This window comes from Talaromyces stipitatus, genomic scaffold, assembly GCF_000003125.1.
Source record: "Talaromyces stipitatus ATCC 10500 scf_1105507295511 genomic scaffold, whole genome shotgun sequence".
NCBI classification, from domain to species: domain Eukaryota; kingdom Fungi; phylum Ascomycota; class Eurotiomycetes; order Eurotiales; family Trichocomaceae; genus Talaromyces; species Talaromyces stipitatus.
Genome location: NW_002990119.1, coordinates 410307 through 433034, shown reverse-complemented (window position 1 = coordinate 433034; position 22728 = coordinate 410307). Strand labels below are relative to the sequence as shown.

The 22728-nt window shown below is 44.8% G+C and overlaps 9 protein-coding genes across 9 annotated transcripts, besides 6 other annotated features; 8 read left to right on the top strand and 1 right to left on the bottom strand.

Moving 5' to 3' along the window:
* Positions 1–1537: 1537 nt before the first annotated feature.
* Positions 1538–3998, top strand: TSTA_098730 (uncharacterized protein; the record flags this gene model as incomplete). The annotated part of the gene is made up of 3 exons (XM_002485809.1): positions 1538–2962; positions 3023–3337; positions 3413–3998. 3 exons carry the CDS (start codon positions 1538–1540, stop codon positions 3884–3886), a joined length of 2214 nt encoding a protein of 737 aa, XP_002485854.1. The 3' UTR covers positions 3887–3998.
* Positions 3999–7062: 3064 nt separating this feature from the next.
* TSTA_098720 (uncharacterized protein) lies at positions 7063–8305 on the top strand (the record flags this gene model as incomplete). The annotated part of the gene is made up of 3 exons (XM_002485808.1): positions 7063–7539; positions 7567–8205; positions 8228–8305. The coding sequence occupies 3 exons, from the start codon at positions 7063–7065 to the stop codon at positions 8303–8305; spliced, it is 1194 nt and encodes a 397-aa protein (XP_002485853.1).
* Positions 8306–8380: 75 nt separating this feature from the next.
* On the top strand, positions 8381–9027 carry TSTA_098710 (uncharacterized protein; the record flags this gene model as incomplete). The annotated part of the gene is made up of 2 exons (XM_002485807.2): positions 8381–8886; positions 8917–9027. Coding segments are annotated over 2 exons (617 nt in total), but the record flags the coding sequence as incomplete, so codon positions are not given.
* Positions 8428–10098: a mobile genetic element.
* Positions 9028–9585: a mobile genetic element.
* Positions 9145–12583, top strand: TSTA_098700 (uncharacterized protein; the record flags this gene model as incomplete). Its single annotated transcript, XM_002485806.1, has 2 exons — positions 9145–11598; positions 11671–12583. 2 exons carry the CDS (start codon positions 9145–9147, stop codon positions 12313–12315), a joined length of 3099 nt encoding a protein of 1032 aa, XP_002485851.1. The 3' UTR covers positions 12316–12583.
* Positions 10702–12225: a mobile genetic element.
* Positions 12584–12882: 299 nt separating the features above from the next.
* On the top strand, positions 12883–15399 carry TSTA_098690 (C6 finger domain protein, putative; the record flags this gene model as incomplete). The annotated part of the gene is made up of 6 exons (XM_002485805.1): positions 12883–13264; positions 13323–13595; positions 13650–14015; positions 14095–14229; positions 14277–15011; positions 15313–15399. The coding sequence occupies exons 1-6, from the start codon at positions 13148–13150 to the stop codon at positions 15397–15399; spliced, it is 1713 nt and encodes a 570-aa protein (XP_002485850.1). The 5' UTR covers positions 12883–13147.
* Positions 15400–15804: 405 nt separating this feature from the next.
* TSTA_098680 (uncharacterized protein) lies at positions 15805–17814 on the top strand (the record flags this gene model as incomplete). Its single annotated transcript, XM_002485804.1, has 3 exons — positions 15805–15866; positions 15926–16545; positions 16600–17814. The coding sequence occupies 3 exons, from the start codon at positions 15805–15807 to the stop codon at positions 17532–17534; spliced, it is 1617 nt and encodes a 538-aa protein (XP_002485849.1). The 3' UTR covers positions 17535–17814.
* A 343-nt stretch (positions 17815–18157) lies between these two features.
* On the top strand, positions 18158–19635 carry TSTA_098670 (salicylate hydroxylase, putative; the record flags this gene model as incomplete). The annotated part of the gene is made up of 2 exons (XM_002485803.1): positions 18158–18215; positions 18377–19635. 2 exons carry the CDS (start codon positions 18158–18160, stop codon positions 19633–19635), a joined length of 1317 nt encoding a protein of 438 aa, XP_002485848.1.
* A 556-nt stretch (positions 19636–20191) lies between these two features.
* Positions 20192–20577, top strand: TSTA_098660 (uncharacterized protein; the record flags this gene model as incomplete). The annotated part of the gene is made up of 2 exons (XM_002485802.1): positions 20192–20369; positions 20435–20577. 2 exons carry the CDS (start codon positions 20192–20194, stop codon positions 20575–20577), a joined length of 321 nt encoding a protein of 106 aa, XP_002485847.1.
* Positions 20566–20599: a microsatellite.
* Positions 20600–21042: 443 nt separating this feature from the next.
* Positions 21043–21441: a mobile genetic element.
* On the bottom strand, positions 21251–22675 carry TSTA_098650 (uncharacterized protein; the record flags this gene model as incomplete). Its single annotated transcript, XM_002485801.1, has 3 exons — positions 21251–21616; positions 21869–22333; positions 22469–22675. The coding sequence occupies 3 exons, from the start codon at positions 22673–22675 to the stop codon at positions 21251–21253; spliced, it is 1038 nt and encodes a 345-aa protein (XP_002485846.1).
* Positions 21596–22728: part of a mobile genetic element that runs on past the window's edge.

The following is a 22728-nucleotide window of genomic DNA, read 5'->3' as shown; positions in this document are numbered from 1 at the left end:
GTCCCGAACGTTAGTTGACTGAATATTTTCCCATGTCTTTTCCGTTTTACTGATCAGAAACCAATAATACCGGATGCATGACTCTTCGATTGCTTTCCAAAGGGAAAACCAGATCAGATGACAGTGAATCAAGATGTGAGTCTCTACCTAGCAAGAAGTTGAGCTAATACGGTATATTAATTTGTTTTTGAACTGGGGACCATGTAATATTCCAACATTTCAAGGTTTTTTGGTATACAGTAGAACCTGGCTATAGCGAACAGAAGGCCCCTCAGGCCCAAGTTAATATATCCAGAAGTGAGTTCGATTTAAGGATGAAGGGCACCTCCACTATATTGATCCATTTTAGTATTAATAAATCGGATGCTCTTCAGTCCCATATTAAAGATATCCAAACTTGTGGGTTGGCTTATAAAGCCAATAAAATAATGTACGTACGTCCGTCCACGCGCTTTAGGTGGTACTCCAAGTACTATGGTCAAATGTATTCAATCGTCTGTTCTCTTCTCTTAATGAGGCCCCGACGCGGTCTATATAGTCCTTGCTTGACGAGGTCACGTGTAACTTCACGTGACCTCTCCTTGGTTCGCGTCGGTGCCAGAAATCTCGATTGCACCTATAAACCAACAAAACTGATATTAGTGGAAATGTGGAGCGGCCTTTTTTTCGTTATAACCAGGTTCTACTGTACCCCTGTATAAGGTATCAAAATTTTAGTTGGCCGACAGAGCTTGAAAGGGCTTTACCTTTTAAGAAGGAGAAAACGTTACTGGCAGGAGAGCTCATGCACTCGTAAGATGCCAGAAATAATCACAACTCAGGAGTTAGCAGGCTGAATGACGTTGTCAGTCTAGTACGGATCAATGATAATTATTTGACTAGATAGTCGGAGTTTGACATACAATAAATACGCCTGAGAGTAAACTAAATAGTGGTTTATTCAAAATAGGACCGGGCATTACCTGGTAAACGTTACAGAGCTATTCCTTTTCCTGGTACTTTGTACTACGTGGTGTTACAATCAATTATTGCATCGTCAGCATGTACCAGAATTGTTACTTCCATGTCTCAACGGTCAGTGACTGAGACTTCTATCAGTGCGTAGGAAACAAGGAAAGGAATACCTAGTAACCATTTGACTAGGATTGGAAATATCGTTGAGTTCATACGCTCAAACAAATACAATATTTGACCGAGTCTGCCTGTACCTAGTCTGGTAGAATATATCCAGTCATGAATGTGAAAATGATTTTGTCATTTCTGCAAGGCACATCCCGGACCCTGGACCGTTAACAATTTGATCACAGGCCAGTAAAAGCGTATTAAAACCCGAAAAAATGGGCAGCATCATGAATATGTATAACACGGTTGGATTCTAGCCTCTTGTACCACGTCGGATCACCTGCGTACCATTTGGACATTATACCTCCTCTCCCCGCAGCATTTTATACTCCGCTTAAGTAACATGTACATTAATAAATTTCCAGTTACCACTTACATACTTGATCATACCCGAAGCATATATCTTCAAAACGCCATGGCTGAAACAGTCTCTCTTTGCCTATCCTACATCACCGAGTCATCCGACGAATCCCTGAGGTCACTTGACAGTAGCGTGACTGCCGATGATGCAATAAATATACTCAAAGCGACGAAGACAAAAGATGGACATGTCGAGGCGGTGGATGTTTCCTCGCTGCCTTATCGTTCTCCCTTCCAGTGGATCGAGATTCTCTCTAGCATGTATGCTGGTAAGCAAGAGAAAACACCCAAAATGGACATGACAGCTTTGGAAAGAGAACCGAAAAAGACGAAAAGTGTTAGTAGCAGTCGCAGTTTTGAAAGAGGAGAGTCCTCGGGCACTCATACTTCCACTCACAAGTCAACAGAAGCTCCCAGTGAAGTTATTGCTGCTGGTGACATGGACCGCAAAGCAGAAAACCATATGAGGTCTAGTCAATCAAATCCGCATGAGGCTTCTTGTCCGGATTTGGGCCCAGGTGACGCTTTCGAACTTGATGTCTTGATCAAACGTGCTTTCCGACTGTCAGTAACCGATGCCGACGGATCAGAAGAATTTACTAGACTCAAAGTGGCAGAGACCCTGTATACAAACAAGGGCAAAGAACCTATCCGACCTACTGCCGCGGAAAATCCTTCAATTTCTGCCAAGGTTGACCAGAGTGTGGGAGGAAACTTTCAGACTATCAAGAGGAAACACCCACTTCGGTCAGCACTAAAGAAGTCTAAACCTTCGATTGGAATCATCAGCGAGAGGCAACCATCACTGAGCTCAGCACAGTCAGATCACTCCGAATCAAGGACAATGGTACAATTCCAGTCGCATGAGGCGCACGAACAAGTCGGAGCCAACCAGCACAATATGGAGAAGATACAAACGGACGAAACCGGGAAGTCAGACTATGATGGGAGGGATGATGAAGACTCAGAGGACAGTAGATTCGAGGAGGAAGATCAACAGCACGAAGATAAGGAGCTGTTGGACCAACTGGATGCTCTTCTCAAAAGCGGTCCAAAATCAGCCATAACTGTGAGGCCATACACAAACCTTACCACTGGACGAGATGTATTCCTATTCAACCATGGGATAGTCATTCCGCAACGAATCACAGGCAAACTTGCATATGGTGTAGCCATTCCAGGAAAGATCTTTCGACAGAAAAAGAACCGATACTCCTCCACATTTGCGTATTTAATAGCACTGTCTAAAGCAAACTTGGATGTTCTAGATATTGGGATAGGTGATATCGATCTAATTCGATCCTTGATCCTGGATGATGCCGAAGAGGCTTACAGAAAAACTGTATATGGAGAAAACACATGGATTGGTATAATGAAAGAGAGAAAGCGCCGATATGATCCAGACACGCGATCTTGGATGTCAATATTTTACCCGTCCCAATGGCGACGACATGGACTTGTCTTGTTGGAAGGTCAAAATGTGAACATCTCAACTCTTCTCAAATTCGATGGAATTGGCTATTAGTACTGACTTTAATAGCCACCTGAAAATAGCTGCAAGTTCCGAATGGTAACCCTATGCGGAAAAGTGTTGTATCAATGGTATGTACGATGTGATCAACGCAGAGCTTTTGGACCACGAAACATCATCGTTAAGATATCGTGTGGAGAAGATGATAAATGCGAGAAGTTTTTGGATTGGGAGCCTGAACATGGACCGTTTATACATAGTGACTCCGTCAAGTGCTGGACTGAAATTGATCCCGACAGAGAAGGGGTTGGTCTTCCTGACCAATTTTACCCATTTATGAAATTTTGGATTATTGAAGGACCACCAAAAGATGAGCCGCCACCGGTACGTACTTCATAGTAGCTGATTCCATTACCATGGTGGTTTACCATATGAATAATGAGGCTAACTGATACTCAGGGCTGCATGAAAATAAATTGTGTCACAAGATGTGGACTTGTCAAGAGTAGAATTCGCCTGCTCTGTGCCAGGCACATCTCCAAGAATCCAAAATGTATTGGCGGTGAATTCACAATGCTGATCAATAGAGGATGCGCTCTTCGGGACGAAATTGACCGGTGTGACGAAAAAACAGTATGTGAGGGTTATCTTGCGTGGCTCGATGCCAGATTGGGTCTACCATTGGAGGAGTTGAGTGTCAAAAAGGCCAATGATCTGGACAGGTTGCATACCACGCTTGTTGCAGCGTACAACAGAGAGACAAGGCGCATGGGATCGTTCCTAAAACACAAAGACAGCGAAAAGAAATGGCTTGATGTGATCTATAATCATGTTGATTATTATGAGATGTTGTTTAAATGGGGTTTAAGATCTATTGAATGTCCCGAAGGCCTGTCGGTGGTGCGAGCAGATGATTCGGTGCTCAAGGGGTGAATTATGCCGCAAAATTTGGTCTCATTTAGTTATCATCTCATAACGTTGTGATATACCTAGCTTGAATTATTTGATTACGAACACACCTAAATTACTATATTCATCACATCCTACGTTTGCCCTAAATAGATGAATTAGCACTAGTTTACGTAGAGTACTTTGGGTAGCACGATTGTATCCTTCTTATCCTCGTATCAGTAACTGGAACATCTCCAAGAATAGTCTCAATATCAGAGACGCGTTCCTTCATCATATCTTTTTTATTTTATGTTTTCTTTTAACCCTTTTTCTTCATATCATTCTGTTTAGTAGATAGCTCAGACGGTGAGAATACCATTTCACGAACAATTGAGATATATTCGAAGCATACTTGGCAAACTCAGTTTCTCAATATAGTTATTAACCTGGCCATCTGCTTTAATCAATGTAATATAACCGTGCTAGGACGCGTGCATTAACTGATTGCATGGCAAACCGTTTTTGATAATGAAAAGGGTTGGTATGGCACTGCTTTATTCCCATAAGAATAGTATTATGGCCGAGTTTGCATTGACTATCGGCCTTGCACTCGTCAGAGAATATCTCTATTATCATTTTAATGAAGTTCGTGCGCCAGTGGAATCGTCCAGGGATAGGGAGTATTTAACAATAGCTATCATATATATCTCTAGACCACCGGATTTCATTTTTAATGATTCCAACAAGACTGCATGTTTTCTGATTGCCATACACCAACTAAATGAGATCCTTATAATGATCATTCATATCCAATCCAACTTGCATCTTGAAGATCTGATTTATGACCCAGTAGGTGCCTTCAATAGTGCCTTCATTCTCCATTAGCGGATCAAGGCCATAATGAACAGTTTTACCACGACCAAGTCGACCAACGACAGGGAATTCTAGTTTTTTCGCTTCATCGGGTGTCAATGAGCTATAAAAGCCTTAGGATGCGCCGATTTGATGCACTGAGCAATAAATGAGATTTGGCGCTGTTGTGAGGTAGGATCAAACAAACTATTTCCCGGTGCATGGTGAATATGCTTATCTGCATCCAATTGGAACATTTAATCTAACATTGACGAAGTAATGCCACCTTCCGGTATCCGTAAGCACCTGCAGAGCTTCCCAGTTGTGGCTGAGAAGTGCTTATTCTGATTATCCAGAGTCCGGTGAAGTTTGATTATAATCAAAGTTATCCCAACATTCAAATATTCCTCTTGGGCCTGGGTTTGAAGTGCTGTCTACTGTTATATTAATACTACATCAATGGATAGGAATTAGAACTTTGGTAACTGTTTGTACGCGCACAACATCCTGTCGGAATTTGGCACCACTGCAAGAAGCTGCGGGGAGTTTCTGTTATACGTGTTTCATGATTTCGGGATAGCTCACAAAATCCTTTGTGAGCTCATATTTATACTTCACTCGTTGTTTGTACATGTCTCAATTGCCGGATTGAGTCCTTACTCAATCCCCAACGTAGGTTCCTACGCAGGCATAAATATGGCCTGCGCTCCCCATGAGATAGTTGGAGTTATCAGTTATCAATTAGGAATCATGTTACTATATTGATCGAACTCACCCTTAGGCTTGTTGGACTAGCCTTGCACCAATCCCTGCTTCGTGTTCTGGGACCGTGCTAAACCAACAGTAACGAACCTGTGCATGGCTTGCAATGTCATTGTGGTAACGTAGGATATTGTCATAACTGAGTGATACATTAAGTGCATGAAGTATATCAATCAACCATCTCCGTGCCCCCAGTGAATGGAAATGAAGCCCCATATGCACTTGGAAGCTGTTGCTAAGGATTGGTGTGAGTGCATGGCATAATAACGCAGCTATCAATCCGAATGATCCGTTCTGTTGATTATTCATAGTATCATCCTCTAGCTGAGCAGTAATTGACCAAAGAAGTTGCCATAGAAGAGGAGCCTTGTTGCGTACTTGTGTATAGAAATCCTTCACATCAAATTTCTCTGGAGAGCGCGTAGCATCAAATTGGCCAAAAGAGGGATCTCCTGTTTAATAAGTAGAGCTCCATCCTGATCATCGAGTTAATACCTTCAATAAACAGTGAAGATATCAATTCTTCATCGTCCATGAAGATTCTCCAAGCCTCAGGTTGCTCGATAAATGCTTTTCGGATACCTTTGACAAATTGAGTCTTTGACCCGGGTCTCAGCACTGTGTGCGTAAGGAACAGTTGTCACATGCTGTATGAGTTCTTCTATGTCCCATCTGTGAGCAGTACGAAGATTCTGGTAAACCTCTTATAACCGTTCTCCGGTGCTGAGCCCAGGCATATATCCTGAAACTCTATTCCCAGGGCGGGCGGATGAGATGGGGTGCTGCTACTGTTGGATTAGCTAAGCTGATCTAGCCAACCAGACAGATAAACACTATCAACCAATCAGAGCGAGCCTCACACTTTAAGAGAAGGATCCACCGAATAGGGGGTGAAAGACGTCTCCCACCTTTACTGTACTTAGAAGAACAAGAATGACCACAAGGATCAAGGATTCCATACTTTTGCATACATAATTTGATACATTGAGATATACCGCTAAAGATTTTTACGTAGGGAGTACGATCCAACAGATACACGCCTGTATTTAACCCCATTCCGACCTCCCTCGGACCCGACAACCACTTGTTGATCTGGTTCGATAGACATATCATTGTACTCGGATACACGTAAGCAATTGATTCAAATAAATAATAAAATTGGATTCCGATCAGTGCTACCATACGCTCAGACCATAGATCGAGTAAGGTACTGCATTAGGTCTAGCGTCATTTAAGGTCATGTGATCTATGCGTCTTGTTGGAACTATACTGCGCTATGTCAGATAATCCGGCTTTCAAACGAGGCAGAAAGATCGACTGTTTAATCTTACAGGTCTAAAAGGCACCTTTAGGCATATATCTGGGCACCTAGATTTCAGCCCAATATTTACCCCTCCTGATAGCTCACAAATCACCCCGCCAAAGGTGTCTATAAAGGACCCGGCTTTAAAGACTTGAAAGACAGACACAGAACTGAATACATACAATCTTGCTAGTCACTTCTTTTCTTTGATCCTAGTAAAACCCTCTTCAGGATTGGCCTGGAATAAACCGACCAATCCGACAATTAAGAGTCTGACTACCCCTACCGGCTCTATATCAACATGTTGTCCAACGTTGCCACCGAGTATAAGCTCAATTCCCCAGAGGATTGGGACGATTGGCAAAACAAACTTCTCAATCGGGCCAGAGCCAATGATCTTCTTCCTATTCTCCAGGGAACTGAGAGACCAATCAAGAAACCTGTTCGACCAAAGATACAAGACTATCTACCTGAATCCCAGAACACTACACAAAACCGTGTAGGTGCAGCTCAAGGAACGCGTCAGAACTCTGCTCAATCAACCCAAACCACCACGACTGAAGATACAACTGATGATCGTACTGAGCAGAGGGTAAGAAATGACTTCAACCTACGTCTCAATAACTACAAAATGGAGTTCAGTGAGTGGGAGGTTCAGCGTAGAGACATCGACAAAATCTTTGAATGGATGAAGCGGACCGTGTGCCACAGCTATCTTAAGACCTGTGTACACGTGACACACAGTTGGAAGAAAGCGTACAATAACTTAAAGATGCAAGTTGGCCAAGGATCGCGAGAAATCTAGCGACGTATACGAGATGACTATAACCAGCACATGAAACCTTTCAGAGGTACTCCGCGAGATCCGGAGGCTTGGTTGATTAAGTGGGAAGAAATCATGCTTCAAGGAAAGAAGAAATCCATGTCCTTTGCCCAAGATACGGAGGACTGGGCATCTAGGTTTCTCGAAGCTATTCGACCACTAGATGAGGCGTGGGTAACGTCTTTTGAGCACTCAATCGATCCAAAGATTGATGACAAATCTCTTACCTATAAGGATCTGTCAAATGGCTTCCGGAGACTCATCCCACGACTCCGTACAAAACGACAATCCCGTATAATAAAAGGCTCTTTCGCCACTCATCTGAGTAAGAGCGACGACAGCGAAGAAGAAAATGAAGAAAGCTTGCAGCGAGGGAGAGCTGTGGAGCGTGGTCAACGACGTTCGCAATCACAATCATTTGAAGGAGGACAGCGCAGCGGATTTGCTCCAGATAAAAGAGGTGGACCTAAACCGACCTGCCCTGCATGCGGAGGCATGCACTTTATTGACTTCTGCTTCTATATTTTTGGTTATAAGGCTCCTCAAGAGTTTGAGCCAAGACTTTGGCTTCAACAAAGAGCCGATAGATGGCTTAACAGCAATGCACTATTAGCAAAAGAGGTAAGACGTGTACTAACCAAAGAACAGGGACAAGCTCCTTCTCAAAGGAAAGAACGATCTCGCTCTAGAAGTCGATCCCAAGAGCGACGAGAACCTATAACTCAAAATACTTAGAATGAGGTGACTTTCCAAGGAGAAACAGCAAGTTCGAATTGACTTTTTAAGACGGCAGTAGGTAGCTGCAAATCGACCTGCTACATTCGCATGGAAAAGGATTTGGCTGCACTGTCAATTAACGAATATCCTTTAAAACATTCAGCTTTATTGGATTCAGGGTCATCAATTCACGTTTTCAATGAGATAGAAAGGTTTGTGAACTTCCGGAAAGCGACAGCAGGAGACTTCCTATGGGCAGGCACCCACCAAGTACCTGTCTTAGGATATGGAGAAGTGGATATCGAAATCCACGGCCTTGGTGGAAGACTTCAAATTCTGCGCCTTTATAACGTGGCATACTGCAAGGACTTTGTGGCAAACCTGGTGTCTTTCCAACAACTAAGAAAGCATGGAATCTGGTGGGACACCAGAAGAGGCTTCAACTGCCTTCGGAACGAGAAAAATCAAGTCCTTGCATATATAAAAGAGAGGGAAGGTCAATTTGTACTCGAACATATCGCCAACGATCATCCTCTCGTAAAAATGGCCTTCATTATACGACGGCACCGCTTCAATTCGTGGACAGTCAGAAAAGAATGAAAAGCTGACGCTAAGAGATGGCATGCTCGCCTTGGCCATCCTGGACCCCAAGCTATCGAACACCTTGCCACAATGATAAAAGGTGTAAGAGTGACTGGCCTATCCAAAGGTCCTACCACTGTATAGTGCGAAGCCTGTGGAAGGGCAAAAGCCAGACGAATCATACGACGAGAAGAAAGAAATATTGTGGAACGACCTGGCGTGCATCTAGTGATTGATTTTCATGACTTTCAGAAAAGCTCAATGAATGGAGAAAAGACATTGATGCTTATAACCGATCGATTTAGCGGTTTTATCTGGGACTTTTATATGACGTCGCACAAAAGCGTGGAGATCTTAGAAACTCTGAAATGGTTCTTTGAATATCTGAAAAAGCACCATGATGTTAGTCTGATCAAGATTGAGATGGATAATGAGATATTCTTACACCGACCTGAGGTAAAGGAGTGGCTGATTACCAAACATGTTACTATCGAGCCCTCAATGGCAAATAATCAAGGACAAAACGGTGCCGCTGAGCGCTCAGGGGGTGTCATCAAGGATAAGGCTAGAGCCATGAGAAATGGTGCAAAGTTACCTACGGATTTATGGTCAGAAATATATCGAGCCTCAATCTATCTTTACAACCGTACCCCAAAGTTCATGTACAACTGGAAAACGCCATACGATAGGTTCCATACTTACGTTGCTTTGCAAAATGGAATTTGCATACAAGATCAGAAACCTCAACTTGCTCACCTGAAGGTATATGGCTGTAAAGCATATGCCCTCACATCGGAGTATCAACTCAAGAAAAATCGACTTCAACGCTTCAATCCGCGAGCATGGGTAGGCTATCTCGTTGGATATAACTCAACAAATGTTTATAGGATTTGGAATCCTTTGACAGGGAGGATCGTGCGAGCAAGGGACGTTATTTTTAACGAGGATGAAGTCTTCAGTGGAGATATCCAAGATATTAAGGATGATCTCCTTCATGTGTCTGTTGAAGAACTGACAATCTTGCTGAATAAGATAGATATCCGAGTACAGTCAGGTGAAGTCGAAGATAATGCTAACTTTGGAGATGAGATGGAGGATTTGGTGTTTGACCGAAATAGGCACAACGATGAGCGTACGACAACAACAGGCTCGGTGACTAGTTCTGGATTTGAAGATTCAAGTCAGCTTGATTCGGACTATCCAAGCGGCCCATCTCTGACGCCAGGAGAAGGATTGTTAGAGGGGATTAATAAATATGCTTATCCTACACCTCCAGATACGCCTCCGAGCGCACTGTTGGCGGCTAGCATAACTATCGTCCATGAAAATGACCTCAACCTCCGTCAGAGCTCTGAGCACGCAGCTGGAACGTCAACTGGCGGGGTCAGGCCCAGAGGGTCGCTCGTTCAGGAAGCAACCACCAAGGAAGGTCCCAGAGGGGCTCTTGATGGTGTAGGCACGGTCAGGTCCAGAGGATCGCGTGCTGAGTTTGGGGACAGGCCCAGAGGGTCGCCCAATCTGCGTGACTCCATGGTAGGTCTCAGAGAGGCTCATGGCAGGCATATCCTTGAGGACAGACCCAGAGGGTCGCTTGAGAAGAACGGGGTAGGCTTCAGAGAGGCTCCTGTTAAAACCGTCGCCGCTGCTTTGACTACGCAACGAGGAGAGCTCAATCCTTGGAGGTTTGCTTTTCTAGCAGGCACACGACATCGTCAGTATGAGGTGAACACAGTCAAATTTGATCACGTGAGCCTCCAACGACGTCTAAGGTCAGGACGTCGACTTCAGTCAGTTCTAGTCCGTGACCTACCGCCTGCTCCCAAGAGTCACCGTGAAGTGGAAAAACATCCTTTAGGTTGGTTATTTGAGGAGGCTGAGAGAGATCACCTTAAAAGTCACGATCCATCTGGCTCTTGGACAACGGTGCCTATCGGTAAGGCAAAAGGAAAGCAGATTCTCGATTGTATGTGGGTATATGTCTATAAGCAGGACAAGAAAGGTCGTCTAGTCAAGTGCAAGGCACGACTCGTGGTAAGAGGTGATCAAGAGAAAAGAGATGATACAAGGGACATGTATGCTGCTACTCTTGCTGCGAGATCTTTTAGGACATTTATGGCTATTGCTGCGCGCTTCAATCTGGAACTCAAGCAATATGACGCTGTCAATGCCTTCGTTAATGCCATACTGGACGAAGAGATCTTTATGAGAATGGCTCCTGGATATCGTGAGTCTGGAAAAATATATCGACTAAACAAGGCTCTTTACGGATTGCGTAGATCACCACTCCTATGGCAAAAGGAACTTACCAGCACCCTCATAGAGTTGGGTTTCAAAACAGTGCCTCACGAACTGTGTTGCATGTTGAAATCTGGGATCATACTGTTCTTTTATGTAGACGATATCGTTGTCGCATATAAGAAGAGCCACCAACCAGAAGCTGACTCAGTCATGAACCAACTTCGTGCCAAATACAAAATATCCGGAGGAGGAGACCTGGAGTGGTTCCTAGGTATGAGAGTTATACGGGATCGAAGCAATAAGGTGATCTGGCTCAGTCAAGCCACCTATATCGATAAAATTGCGAAGTTAGCCGACACTCAACAAACTGACGACACACCAATGGCTCGAGAAGAATTACTCCCATACAAAGGAATGGCCACCTACAAAAGTAACCATCAATATCAACGGAAAGTTGGCTCAATCATGTATGCGGCAGTAAGCACTTGACCTGACGTGGCTTTTGCTGTCTCACGGCTTTCACGGTTCTTGTCAAATCCCGGACCAAAGCACCATCAAGCTGCTGACAAGGTTTTATGCTACCTCGAACGTCATCGTGCGTACGCCTTGAGGCTTGGAGGAGGTGAAGATTATTCAGTATCAACAGACGCCTCCTTTGCAGATAATACACTTGACCGTAAGAGCTCGCAAGCATACGTCATGACACTTTTTGGTGGAACGATAGGATGGCAAGCGAACAAGCAGGATACGGTAACAACGTCAACCACTGAAGCTGAACTGTTAGCTCTCGCTCAGGGGGTGAAAGAAGGCAAATATGTCCTTCGATTGCTTCTGGAGCTGGAGATACGTTTTAGAACACCTACTCTTCACGTTTTCTGCGATAACCAGCAAACTCTAGGATTGCTGGAGAAGGACGCTCCGCGACTGCGTACGAAGCTCCGACACGTCGATATTCATAATCACTGGGTACGACAAGAGGTGCAGAAGGGAGACATCCAAGTGCACTATATGCCCACAAAAGATATGATTGCCAACGGCCTGACCAAGGCACTCAGCAAACAGGAACACCAAAAGTTCCTCAATCAGATCGGAGTAGAGGATATCGACAGCTATCTCACTCCCCAGCAAAAGAATATGGAGAACCCGGATATCGAAGAATTACTTTCTCTCAATGACGTGCCCGACAACTTATGAAGCTATTCCAGCTTTGCAAGCAGTTGCTTTCTGCAGCTGAGGGGGTGTATCAGATAATCCAGCTTTCAAACGAGGCAGAAAGATCGACTGTTTAATCTTACAGGTCTAAAAGGCACCTTTAGGCATATATCTGGGCACCTAGATTTCAGCCCAATATTTACCCCTCCTGATAGCTCACAAATCACCCCGCCAAAGGTGTCTATAAAGGACCCGGCTTTAAAGACTTGAAAGACAGACACAGAACTGAATACATACAATCTTGCTAGTCACTTCTTTTCTTTGATCCTAGTAAAACCCTCTTCAGGATTGGCCTGGAATAAACCGACCAATCCGACACGCTATTCCTCTTTAAGATGTGATCCAGAGAACCGTACAAATACTGATCAACAGGAAATTTCGAGAAATTGGATTCACACATCAACATAAGATTGATATTACAAATCAACTTTACAGCTTATATCTAGAAAGTTCGATCGAGTACAGATTGTGGTTTCAAATGATGTCATTTGTATTGAGAATGTGAATATAAAAGGACCAAGATTGTCAGATAGTGAAGTTTTGGATAGTGTGCAAAATATCAGAAAAATCCCTACTCTAAGAAACTTCTTTGGTTGGCCTAACCCAGTTAGCACTAGTACGGAAAAGTTACAATACGTCTTGAGTAACTGCAAGCTTTGACTTGCTTTTGAGATCACCTCTCACGGCAGCTGTCCCTATTTGCCATTGGCTGCTTGAACATGTCTGCAGACATTGCTCGAGGATTTATGTAGATATAGAAACCATTGAATCCTCCCGCATCTTAATTATACGCCGAGCGAACGATGAAGCCCTCATGGGAGACACCAAGACTCGCAAGACTGAGGCCATTGAAGCGAAGGCGCAGCCGCTCGCAGGCAAGAAATCGCGGCGTACGCTATCTTGCCTCAGCTGTCAGAAGCGTAAGTTGAAGGTATGTTTAGCGGCTATCATTGATAACTGTGATCAATCGTTGATTATTTTCATCATAGTGCGACCGCGTCAAACCATGTCGAGCTTGTTGTATGCGAGGCGTTCCCGCCGAATGCGACTATGGGACTACAAAACATGACCGAGGCTTCATCGCGCAATCGGATCTCATCGAAGAGCTCAGAGCCAAATTGAAGAAGCTTGAGCAGAAGCTCGCCCAACATGACGAGGCTGTATCACAAGGGACTATGGTCGCCACGAGTTCTGATCCGGATAGCTCTGCCGTGAAAGTGAAGAGCACGACAGTCAAAGCCAACAATAGGTCTGCATGGGAGGTATGTTGCTTAGTTCTGTGGACGTATGGCAAGCCTCAAATCTAAGGCTTTCAGGTACTCTCGGCATTGAATCTACGAAAAGCGCTAGCCGAGTCACCAACTCCAGATAGACTGCTTATGGATGTATTTGTTGGAGAAGTGATTAATGCGTTCGCACCCGACCCGTTAAACATCCATGGCCGAGTATTTGATCTGCGTTCAGCAGCTGAAAGACGGATCTTTTCTCCGGTACTGGCCGCTGGCTTTGATGCAACGGCTCTGATATTCGTTGGTCAGCGAGATCAAAACCAGAAATTTCTCAGGGCTGGCAATATCCAGTATAATCGAGCTTTAAGACTACTACAAAAAGCAGTAAATGATCCCCAACAATGCACATCAACTGACGCTCTGACCATGGTCGTTCTTGTGACAGTAATCGAGGTGAGTAAGTTAAATTTGATTTCTGATAATCACTTAACTTATCACCCTGTTAGTTAGTGTATACTAATGGATGTGGTAGGCCGTCAATCAAAGCTCCCCGGGTGCAATATTCAAGCATCAACTTGGAGGGCTGGAGCTGTTACGATTGCGAACCCCTTACCGACATCGAACGGGGTTAGATCAATCGCTTTATATCGATCTACGAATGTTCTGGGTTCGTAATTGTCTGTGAATCGAACATTCAATTATTAACTTACGCAGGTAACCACCGCGATCGCCAACAGAAAGCCAACGTTCCTCTCCTCGGAGGAGTGGTTGACGTTGCCTTGGACCAAAACTGGCCCGCAAAAGGATATCCTTCATCATCTTCTGGATGTAGCCGTTGATATCCCTGCTTTTCTTTGTAAACATGACACCTTCAAAACAAGTTTATCGAAGGGCAATTTATCGCAATCGGAACTTGTATCCGCACATGACGAGATACAAACTACGGCGACCATTCTTGACCAGCGCCTGCAACTCTGGCATTCTGTGATTGCAATTCACTACCAACACGGATATATGACAGAGGAGCCGGCGGAGGACTTTCTACGTGACTCCGATGCTCCTCGTTTTTACTCCCGAAATGTGTCCTGCGGGGATATAGACCAACCGCCCGTACTCATTTACCCAGACTTACTGCTAGCCACAACTCTGAGTCTGTATCGTGCTCTTCGGCTGGTGATAGTCGGTAGTGACAACGACGGCCTATTCTCGGTTCTGAGTTCTTCGGAGCGCTATCAGCTCGCTGTTGATATATGTCGAAGCATGCCATATTATCTGAAAACTGTCTCGGGTTACCTGGTATCTAGGTTAATGTTTGTGTTGCGTGTCTCCTTCGACACTTTCTCGGAAGGGATGGTCGAGAGGGAGTATATTGAGCAGTTGTTTGTGTATATTGGGGAAAAGTATCATCTCCGCGTATTTTCAAACCAGTGCTCTGAGTCGGCGACGGCAGTACGAGAGCTCTCTTCACGAATATAGCCAAATGAAACTCGGACTGAAGCAATCCTAGCGCCTAGCAGTGCCTCACTTTAGCCTTCCGGTATCATGCTGCCTATATGCATAATAGTTAGGCAACGACATTACGCTGACAAAGGCGTGTTTCGGGCTCTACCTGCAATGAAATGTAGTAGAACTTCCTGAAATGTCGACAGTCATCCCTTCTCAATGCAACATAGAAATAGTACATCCATCTTTATAGTATGCACTTAATGTGTCCTAATAGTTATGATAGATCTCCAATCTTCAGTTGTAGGGCTACGCCGCTCTAACCCGGGCTGATGTTACCGAATGTTACCGCCTGAAAATTACCTGTGGCCCCCAACACTTCCATCCAGATTGAGACTAAGTAATAGCTTGCAGTCGGCTCCAGCAACTTAGTAACGTTCTCAAACCAGCTTGCAGTCTCATTGTTGCCACTTTTAGCTACAAGCTGCGCGCTGTCGGGATAATAATTGAGCATCCAATTTTATGATCCAAGAGGGACTTGCTCCACTAGCTAAAATTCCGGTTATCTCATGCTTCATTCCTATATTTGCGGTCAATGCTTGTGGGCTTGGTGGCCAAATGGTTACAGCTATATTCAGCTCACTTCTGTTTTCAATGCCCATTCTATGATGGGATTAATTACCTGCGGAGTCCTTGGCAGCTATCCTTTGGATGGCTGCTTATATGATCGAATCCCGGCGTCTGTTACGACACATTCCCATCTGTCTGTTCCAAAAGGTTCATCTATAGCACATGACTAATGACTTCGGAAAGAAAACGAACTTTTACTCGACGTTCTCGAGCAGGATGCCGAACATGTCGGTTAGTTTCCGTCAGTCACTTACGGATGATAACCCTTGCTAACTGCAGACAATTCGCAGACTACGACATATTAAATGCGACGAAACTCCAATTGCTTGCAAAAACTGTGTCTCTGACGGCTGGAAATGCGACGGTTACGACGAAATTCGGCTGTCTCACCCAGGCAGAGGAAAGCGCAGCAGCAATAGCAATAATGTGAACAAGAGCGCTATCGCCACAATCAGAACGGAACCTTCGCTTTCTATTCGACGTATCGAAACTGCTTTACCCGGAACTAACTCGGAAGAACGTAGAGGGTTTGCTTATTTTCAATGTTGGACTGTGCCGAAGATGAGTGGCTTCTTTGACACCCAACTCTGGCACAGCCTGGTGCTTCCCATGAGCTATTCAGAACGAGCGGTCACTCATGCCGTCGTTGCACTTAGTGCACTCCATGAGGATATAGAAGCAAGAGGGGTCCCGTTATCGAGAGCGGAACTAACGAACCGCCAGCAACGGTTTGCACTTGAGCAGTATACGCGAGCCTTGTCTGCATTAAATGCCCGCAGGCATTCCAATGACCCAAAACTACAAGAAGTTATATTGACATGCTGTCTTTTATTCGTTGTTTTCGAGTTACTCCGTGGTCAGTACAATGACGCCTTTGTACACCTCCACCAGGGACTATCCTTGGTTAAAGGTTCACAATCAAAAAAAATACAGTGCAGGGACTTGCCACCATCGGACTACTCAGAATATATTGAGTCCTGTCTTTCGGAGACAATGTTGCGCCTTCATCTCCAATCTGCTTTTTTCGGCGTTGACGTGTCTGATCCTTACCAACTTACTAAATCAGAGTACGACGATAACCAAGACTTTGATAATATTATGGATGCCCGGCAACATCTTGACAGATTGTTTCAGCAAATTTGCTGTTACATTGCGGCGGTAGAGCAGCTACCTTCAGAAGGAGGAGGGGAATCGTCAAGTATGACTCGATTGGAAGTCAAAAAAATGCAACAGAGTCTTCGAATAGAACTCACGAGTTATCTACACCGGCTTAATAAATTCGAGTCTCGAGCGCGGGGTCTATCAGACACAAGGTGTCAGCGTGCAATCGACCTGGTCCGACTACACCACAGAACCTTTTCACTAATGCTAGAGACATACATCGACTCAGAAGACATAATATACGACCTTCATGTTAATGAGTTCGGGGAGGCCGTCTTACTCGCCGAAGGAATAGCGAACAGCTTCTGGGAAGAAAACATCCCCAGCAATTACTCCCGCCCAACACTATTACTAGATATGGGAATTCTTCCACCATTGATATACATCTGTCTCAAATGTCCGTCTGTTGTCATACGTCGGCAAGCGCTTCAAATCATCCGAGAATGGCCACATCGAGAGGGGCCATGGGACTCCAATCTAATCGCTATAATGGCTAATCTTGTTCTTCAACTTGAGATTGAAATGGAATTTCAACGTTTATGTGGCAATACAGCAACAACAATCTCTTCGGCATCAGATATTACATATATCTCGTCCTTGTCGCGAATCATGAACGTGAATATCAGCTTAGATGCTGATCAAAGGAGCGCAATTTTGAAATACAGAACCAAAGAGTGTGGTCCAAACGAACCGCCATTCGAGAGACATATCTTACTTGACGAATTTGATTGGTCGTAGACATCGATATAATGCTGATGTTCGTGGATGAATACACTACGTTCGGTGATCTATCAGCATAGATACTGAATAAAGACGTGTACGTAATCAACAGGTGCATAGAAAGGACACCGTTTGACACCACCAAGGTACCTAAGAAACGATAATTTGATAATTTGTTTGGACCTCCGGCTTTCCAAGAATTAAGAATCACGAATGATTCTGCCCTGGCCGAAGCGAAAGTTTTATGGGCTTATGTTATCTATTCATTCTTCTATTGACATTGAACCTATCACCATAGTACTTGAGAGAGCCTTTTTTGTGATATAACACTATCGCATTTGTAATCTTTGTATACGTATTGCCTATATGGCTGTTATTTCCTGTTCACGGTCAATATAGGGTCGGCCGAGCTCCAGTGTGTCTGGAGCTAGGACCGAGGTGAAGAATAGAACCGAAGACATCATCATATTCATGAAATTCTAGTTACCAATGGGAAATTTAGCTCGGGGAATTGAGTAAGATCCTCGCTCAGTAGATTTCATATTCCACAATATTTGTAATCTTTGGTTAAATGCGAAGAGCCGTCTCTCGAATCTCGACTTTAAGTGGGAGACATTACCTATTTTGGAAAATGTGCCCTTATGCCCGAGCTCACCACTTTAAGGCTCGGTCTACAGCTTAGAAATGGATCTCAATTTGGTAGTTAACTAGCAAATTCAAAGACGTATACATGAAAAACCGTATAGAAAGTCACACGGATCTAGTGTATAAATAATATGAGAATTATCGAAATCGAAAGACAATATCCCTGAAGATCATTGGTCTCAAGAGACAATCACAAGAACTTTAACATATATTAGGTATATCTTTTCAAGCTGGTGGGATGTCTTCATCTACATGTATGAATTCTAGAATCGCAATTATTGGTGCTGGACTATCTGGGCTGGCTCTTGCATTGGCGCTTCATAAAAATGGTTTCACAAATATCACCATCTACGAATTACGTCCAGCATCCCTTGACATTGGCGGTGCGATTATGCTATCACCAAACGCGTTGAGAATACTTGACGCACTTGATGTATATTACCAACTACGACTTAGAAGTTACGAGTTTGACACTGACAATGCCATGACTCCTGTAGACACCTTTGAATTCGGTTCTGCAAGCAAATATGGCTATCAAGCTCTCCGTGTGTACCGCTACGAGTTAATCGAGGTATTGCACAACTTGACTCAAGAGAAGGACGGAATCTTCATAAATTATGACAAAAAGTTCGCTCGAATAACCTCCGAGACAAGCAAGGAGGTGACTTGGTCGTTCACCGACGACACTCAGGCATCGACTTCATTTCTGATCGGAGCGGATGGAATTCATTCTCAGGTGCGCAAGTACCTATACCCTGACCTCGTACCCCGTTTCACAAAGGGTATCGGAGTAACGGCCGCCGTGCCAACAGCCCAACTACAACTTCCTGAGGGTCTCAGCACACCACTGACATTCATGAACAATGACCACGGGGCGTTCGTTATTACGAAGCAACTGCATGATGGTAGTGAAGTTCTAATCGGCAAGCAACGTCGATTTACAGACAACCTTGACAAAGATGGCTGGGCAGATCTACTCAATAATAAACAGTGGTGTATAGACTTCCTTCGGCAAGGTGCCTCGGATTTCCCACCAGTGGTCTCCAACGCCGTTAGCAATATTTCAAAGGAAAGAATAAATCTTTGGCCATTCTACATTGTTCCGAAACTCAACACATGGGTATCTGAGAGAGGAAATGTTGTGATTCTGGGCGATGCAGCACATGCAATTCCACCCACGGCTGGACAGGGGGTAAAACAAGCCTTTGAAGATGTTTACACATTTGCTGGTGTTCTCGGCGCACTTGAAAAGCAGCATACAGAATCCGGTCATACCTCTAGGAGAAATGAGATATTCAAACGATGGCAGATAGGAAGACAAGCAAGAATCGATAAAGTTCTGGAACTTAATGCAATGATTGACAAAAGAAGATTGCCAAATCAGGACAGTTATGAGATTCAGAAGGGAGAGTTTGATTTGAACTGGTTGTATAACATTGACTTTGAGCGAACTATCTCGGAATGGGCTGTTTAATTCTTTTTTGAAACCAGTTGCCCTATAATCAGTGCGAAAGCTACATATCATGTCAAATGAGTTGAATACATTACATGGTGATCCTGTACTTTAGCAAATTGTGTCAGTATTTCGGGAAATTTTCAACTGTATTTGTCGTAAATTTCGCACTATACTTGCCAGCCATGCTAAAAGTATTTTAGTATAGTAAGCCTCTATCCAATGAAAAAAATCCTGTTGGATCCAGCCCTGGCGGACTTTATGGCGGAATCAGTGGCGTGCTCGGGGGAATTATGAAGTATCTGTTCCATTCATATATACGAGACTAGATTCGAGTACCATTCAAGTTAACTCAGGCGCTCGATATTTCCTACTACTATTGCTCTATACAGGCATTGTGAAGAGCGTGTGGTTGTCTTTCAAATGAGCATCTCCATTCCTCACCGTAAATTCCGCCGATATATCCTATGAATATAGTTATTAAGAAGTCACAAAGTCATTGATTACAGTAAAAGAGATGTAATCACTTATTGTATGTATACTCCCGGCATCAAACACGCTGTATAAGAGAAACTAAATGGCCACTCTCAGCAAAGTCCCAACTCGAGCCTTTGGCAAGCACGGCCCAAATCTCTCACGATTAGGACTCGGATTGATGAATAACAGTGGAGTATTTAACCTCCCACCTCCTGATGCTGAGCGCTTCGTATTATTAGACCATGCCTACAACCGAGGAGAGACATTCTGGGATACAGGTATGTTCCTTCGCGAGCATCTAGCATACATGTGTTTCGGGATACCTGACAGTTTGGCTCCATAGCCGACGAATATGGTAATTCCGAATACTTGCTTGGTAAATGGTTCGATGCGAACCCTGAGAAGCGAAACGATATTTTCTTATCAACTGAATTCGGTATTCGACACGTTAATGATAGCTTGAGCCCGAACTCGTTGATTGATTGATTGATTGATTGATTGATTGATTCATACACGCATCTAAGCCTAGTGGCCGGCGGCGCCTTCTAATTGGGCAGCGGGCGTACTACCGTATAAAAGCATAAATCAACGTCAACGTGCCAAGATGCTTCCGGCTTGACGCTGACTTAGTCAACTCCACGCGAAAGTCTCGACACGTATCCGTATCCAGATCCGAAGACCACCAACAACAGATAACGAGCGAACAGAACGCCGAACCAACAAAGGAAATGTGTACATATACAAAATGAGTGAAGGATCTCGGTGCGGGGTGACGTGATATTTATGTTTTGGTGCCCGGTTCTATTTCCAAACGTGTCAAGTGGCTGATCCGTCCAAGCCGAATCAACATGGTTACTCTTCATCAGGGTAGTGTCGCACTCACTGTGAGCGCGTGGTTGTTAAGGGGGTTACGTGATGGAACTGCGTCAATAGACCAGTCCGCATCATAAATTCAATACTCTGCCGAACCCACTGAGGTTCGCTAAGGAGCTTCCGATAATCTGTTTCGCGTGCTTCTTTCCAGAGAGTCTCCATACGCAGGTTTATATGGGTAGGACACCGTATGAGGACGTGGGCCGTATCCTGATCCCCAAGGCCACATTCGCATTGAGGTGAGTCTTCAATCCGTACACTCGCTAGGAAGCTGCGTAGCGCTGATTTACCTGTTTGTAGTTGGATTAACACTGAACTCCAAGCCCGTCGTAATCCCTCGTGCAGCTGCAACACCATCTTCGTTGGTGCTTTGATTATCCGATAGAGATGCCGTCCATGGTTGGCATGCTCCCACTGTTCCTTCCACCTCTTTGCAAAGCCTGCATGTAGCCTCTGGCGACACACTGCCATAAGGATAGTTGACTGATTTGGAATATACGACATTCGTGCGGCGTGTGGTGTAGTCTGATTGGGTGCGCTGATCCTGGCTATGCGGGCGTTCTCCTGTGTACGCCGTGTCGCCTCGACTGCAGCCAACTTTGCCAGCTGTCTGCTTTCTCGTTGCCTGGGACCCCTTCGTGGCCTGCACCCACTGTAGTCGTACACGCCATCGAGATCGGTTGTCGCGTAGGAGGCCCAGGTGTCGTACGATCCGTCAAAGGATATACTGCCCAGAGGACCGCCCTAGCTGGCACGTGGCGCGTATTGCGGCTTGATTATCTGTGTAGATTGTGGCTTCGTGTGGGTTGTCGTCGCATGGCTGGCTTCGGAGTAGGATTTCCAATGCCGCATCGATTCCCTCCAGTTCCCCTGCATAAACAGTATATGTGTCAGATGAGCCTACTGGCTTATAAGCCTGTCCTATTGATGAGTAGACCGCTGCCCCAATCCCATTGTCAAAGCCGCTCCCATCGGTAAAGAACTGTATTGTTGTATCTGTTCCTGAGATTGCTTCAATAGCCTTGATAGCCTCCTCACGGGTATCGTCAATCCTTGCTTCTGGTGGCTCCCACCATGGTGGCACTACAAAGGGGTAGATTGTCTCAATACATTGGCTAGTATCACTCCCCAGTTTGTGGTCGATGGCTGTTTCCAATCGATGAAGTGGCGACGTGTATGGGTCGTTACAGTGGGCTTGGCCACGTATTTGGTAAAGCGTAGATCGAAGTGGTGAGGTCATGATCCGCAGGCAGGCCTCCTCAGCCAGCTTTGCGAGCGTGAGCTCTGCAGGTGGTACATGGAGACAGACCTCTAGGGCCTGTCGTGACGTATGTTTGAACGCGCCGGATATCTGGTGAAGAGCCTGATCCTAGATCGATCGGATGGCTTGCTCTGCAGCTCGCTGCGCACCGGTGAACCCTCTTCCACCTCATATATACCACGTGGAGCACGCGTACATGATCTGTGGTTGGAGGACAGCCATGTATATCTTCCTTAGATGAACCAGGGGCGTTCCCCATGTCGATCCTGCGATTGAGCTTAATCCCGCCACCAGTTTTGCAGCCTTCTTTCTCATCTCCTGTACGTGCACTTCCCCAGTGAGGTGGGTATCCAGATAAACTCCTAGATATTTGATTGAGTCCGTAGGCTTAATTTCTACTCCCTTGATTATGAGAGGTACATCCAGCCTACCACTCGGCTTAGGCACCATTTGGTGCTTCCGCCAAAAGTGGGTAAGTTGATATTTGGCAGGCACAAATTTAG